General features: G+C 34.9%; 1 protein-coding gene across 1 annotated transcript; it reads left to right on the forward strand.

The window, feature by feature from the left end:
* Positions 1 to 2,161: 2,161 nt before the first annotated feature.
* On the forward strand, positions 2,162 to 3,426 carry LOC145838366 (kelch-like protein 7). Its single transcript, XM_082945947.1, has 2 exons — positions 2,162 to 2,640; positions 2,688 to 3,426. Exons 1-2 carry the CDS (start codon positions 2,162 to 2,164, stop codon positions 3,424 to 3,426), a joined length of 1,218 nt encoding a protein of 405 aa, XP_082802073.1.
* Positions 3,427 to 3,718: the final 292 nt, after the last annotated feature.

Below are 3,718 nucleotides of genomic sequence, written 5' to 3' on the forward strand. Positions count from 1 at the left end.
AAAACTTTTAGTGTAATGTAAAACAACGAATATCAACTACAAAATTAACCAGGTCAAAATAAAATTATTAAAATCTTTAAAACATAAACCATTTAATAAATATAGTAGACTTCCGCTTGAGTTCGCACTTTAAAAAAAATCAAAAAGTGCAAACTCAAAAAATTATTACCATATTTTTTTTTACAAAATGACAAATTTCAATATGTTATATGCAATGATGTTATGAATAAACATAAAATCCACTAAAACATAAAACAAACTTTCATAAAAAAAAAAGATCTATATAAGCTATTAAATATTATATATATTTTGTTTTATTAATATTTAGTTAGTAATAGACTTTACTTTAGTTAAATTTAATAAAATATAAATTTGCATTTTTTTTTGGGTAAAAAGTGCGAACTCAAGAGGAAGTCTACCGTAAATAATATTTATTAGGCATTATGCAAACCTGTTGTAGAATTAATAGCTTAATAAAGTTGCTATTATAAAAAAACTACTTAAATACAATATAAACCAGGTGAAATAAGAAGTACTTCAAAAGATCAAATAAAATTAAAAAACTTTCATAAAATAATGTCTGCTACTGAAGTCTAATATAATGTGGAGGATGAGGAATATGACTGCTTGCAAGTTTTTCTAATCTGATTCTTAATTAGTAAAATAGAGCCTTAAGTCACCTCCTTTATAAATATCTAGATTAGACCTTTTGCTCAATATGTTGAAAGCTTTCTCAACAACATAGCTAGAAGGAAAAGCTATAAACAACAATCTAAATTCCTCTAAAATGATTTGATACTTTTGCCTTAGTTTTTGTTGAGTCGAAAAGCTTTCATATCGTTCTTTGGAAGAATTTACTTTAAGTTCAAGGTCAGTTTGTAAGTCTGAGAAGGTTTCCTGTAAGTCGTTTACTTCAAAAGTATTTGCCTCGAAGAGATCCATACTTTTATCTATATGATAGCTTTTTTGTGTCAAATCTAAATTTTACTACTTATTATGTTAAAATTGTTAAAAATTCCAGATTTTTTCCAAGTTTTTTTTGCTTAAATTGTCAAATTCTAGGTTTTCCCAGGTTTCTAGATAAATTGGCAACCCTGTATAGGTTTATTTCTTAGTCTAACTTAGTGACTTTTCAAAAAGCAACTGGAAATATCATGAGGTGATAGATAGTAATGAATAACATAGATTTTTACAAACCATTTATAACCCCAAACAACATAAATGTCAGGTTATAAAATAGTGACAGGGATTCCAATCGTCTATGATATATTTAATTGTTAAATATCGAAATATATAAATGAAAATATAGTATTTACTTAAAAGTAGGAGTCATAAGCACCTAATTATTTTTCTTTTTTTTCATAAATAAAATAAACTTTTTGTTTAAGTTTTACCTCAGGGTCAAATAATTAATAGCAAGCTAAAAATAGTAAATAAGTAAAAAAAAAGTAAAAATCTTATGACAACCCAAAATTTTAAAATCGCCCCCTTTTCGCCCCCTTACTAGTTATCGCCCACCCTTTCGCCCCCTTACTAATTATCGCCCCCCAAAATACTAAAATCGCCCCCAGGGGGGCGATATCGCCCACTTTGGGAAACCATGATTTAGACTATATAAAATATTTAACAAAAATTTGTTACTGTTTTTAGAATATACAGTACTGTTTTTCGAGTGCCTTAGTATAAAAAAAACGGTTTAAAAACTGTCAGTTTGTGTTGAAATTGTCTTTTTCTCATAGAAATAGACAAAACAAGCGTCATCTAAGGTTTTTTTTACTTTACTAAGTTTTCTGTGCACAGTAAAAAGAAAATTTATGCACACTAGTGTGAAAAATTGCACACTTTGACGACCACTGGTTTAACTAAAACTTATTTTATTACTTAAATAAGATTTTCACTCAGTAAATTGAGTAGTATATTACATTAAGCATAAATAGTTACACAAGCTTTTATAATGAATAAATAAAATTTTGCAGCTAAGTTACCCGAAGGACTAGAGGAGATTTTACCAATACTCAAAACAAGCAAGATTTTTTTCAATGAAAGACTAACAACGAATTATTGCACCTACATACAAGACACTGTGTCTGTAAAAAACAATTTACTTTATTACAAGTTAGCTGAAATCTTCAATTTGCCTAATGATGTTCGATTACAAATCATGGCTTGTACGGAACGATGGTTCACCACAGTTTGCGAAACCACCAACTTCCGTGAGTTGGATTTTGCGCTCACCATAAAGATTCTGTCTTCTTCCAAACTGCACATCACTTCAGAACTCCAAGTGTTCAATGCCGCAGACTACTGGACCAACTACAAAACTGAACAAAGAACCAAGTTTGCCAAAAATCTCTTGCTAGCAACGCGGCTTCCGTTGTTGTCGGAACCCGCTTTGAATTTTCTTGTGAATGGTGAATCTTCTATTTGCAAAGTTGATGAGTGCAAGCTTTTAGTAAGCAATATTTTGATTAAAAACAAAGAAAGTTTAGACAAACTGCCAAAGAAAAGTTTCAAAACGAGGTACTGCGATCAAAACTCGTTTGACATTTTCGCCTACAGCGGACGATGTCAAGGTTCTGTGGAATTGACGCAAGTGGATGGTAAAGACTTGAAAAAAATTCAACATTCACCGGTGAGCGGGTTAGTATTGGAAACCGAACACGTTGCTGCAGGAGTTTGTTTGAAAGGCGAAGTTTACGCTTTCGTGAACAAGGGTACAATGGCGAGGAAACAAAAACGAAGGTCAAAAAATATTCGCGAGCTTGCAATGCTTGGCAGAGCGTGACGGAAATCGGTTATCGCTACAGTTTCTGCGCTTGCGTTCTGATCGACAAGGTGTACGTGGTCGGCGGCTTGAACAGCTCCTGCAACGTTCACCGTTCCTGCATCGAGTACGACGCCGTAAACGACCGGGTGACGGAGATCGCGAAGATGGCGGCAACAAGGGTCTGGGCGGCCAGCGCCGTTTTTGAAGGAAAAGTGGCGGTTTCCGGCGGCGAGGTTCAAGGCTCGAGCGGCGACTCGTTTATTCGCACAAACACCTGCGAGGTCTACGACCACGTGGCCAACGAGTGGTCCCGCATGCCAAGCATGGTGCACCCGAAATCCGACCACGGTCTGGTTGCCGTGAAGAGCAAGCTGTTCGCGATCGTACCCGCTTACAAGTCTTGTGAAGTTTTCGACAAAATTTTAAACAAGTTTGCCGTCATCAAACCTGCGTCGGAGAGGTTTTACACCGGTACTTCCCCGATCAGGGTCGCGGCCGCTTCGGTGGGAAGCAAGATAGTTGTTTTCGGAAGACAAGGTTGTTTCAAGGGAGTGGTGTTTTTTTACGATGTAGAAAAGGACGAATGGTGCAGGCAGCCGCGCGATTCCTACCCTGGAGAGTTTTGTTTCTGCTTGAAAATGCCGCAAACGCAGTTTTGACGGGATGTTTAGCATGACGTATAAGCTGTCACGTGCAAATGTAATTTGTTACGTTTGCAAAATACTAGAACTTAGTTGTTTGTAGCTGTTTCAAATATTAATGCTTAATTGTATTCTTTCTACTTACTGCGTTGTTGTTGTATTGTTTGTTGTGCTATGCTGGACTCAGCCACCAAAACCTGAGCCACTTAAACAGAACCCACAAAAAAATAAAAAACGAAACAAAATAATTTCATGTTGAACAATTTAAGATAGAAAAATCTAGTAAACGAAAGCATAGATCAATTAAAAT

Source organism: Thalia democratica, chromosome 1 (assembly GCF_965202585.1).
Source record: "Thalia democratica chromosome 1, ktThaDemo2.hap1.1, whole genome shotgun sequence".
NCBI lineage: Eukaryota > Metazoa > Chordata > Thaliacea > Salpida > Salpidae > Thalia > Thalia democratica.

Coding starts and splice junctions, on each gene's coding strand:
- LOC145838366 (XM_082945947.1), top strand. CDS start 2,162: ATGGCTTGTACGGAACGATGGTTCACCACAGTTTGCGAAACCACCAAC. Junction 2,641..2,687: donor CAACATTCACCGGTGAGCGG/GTTAGTATTGGA, acceptor TTTGTTTGAAAG/GCGAAGTTTACGCTTTCGTG.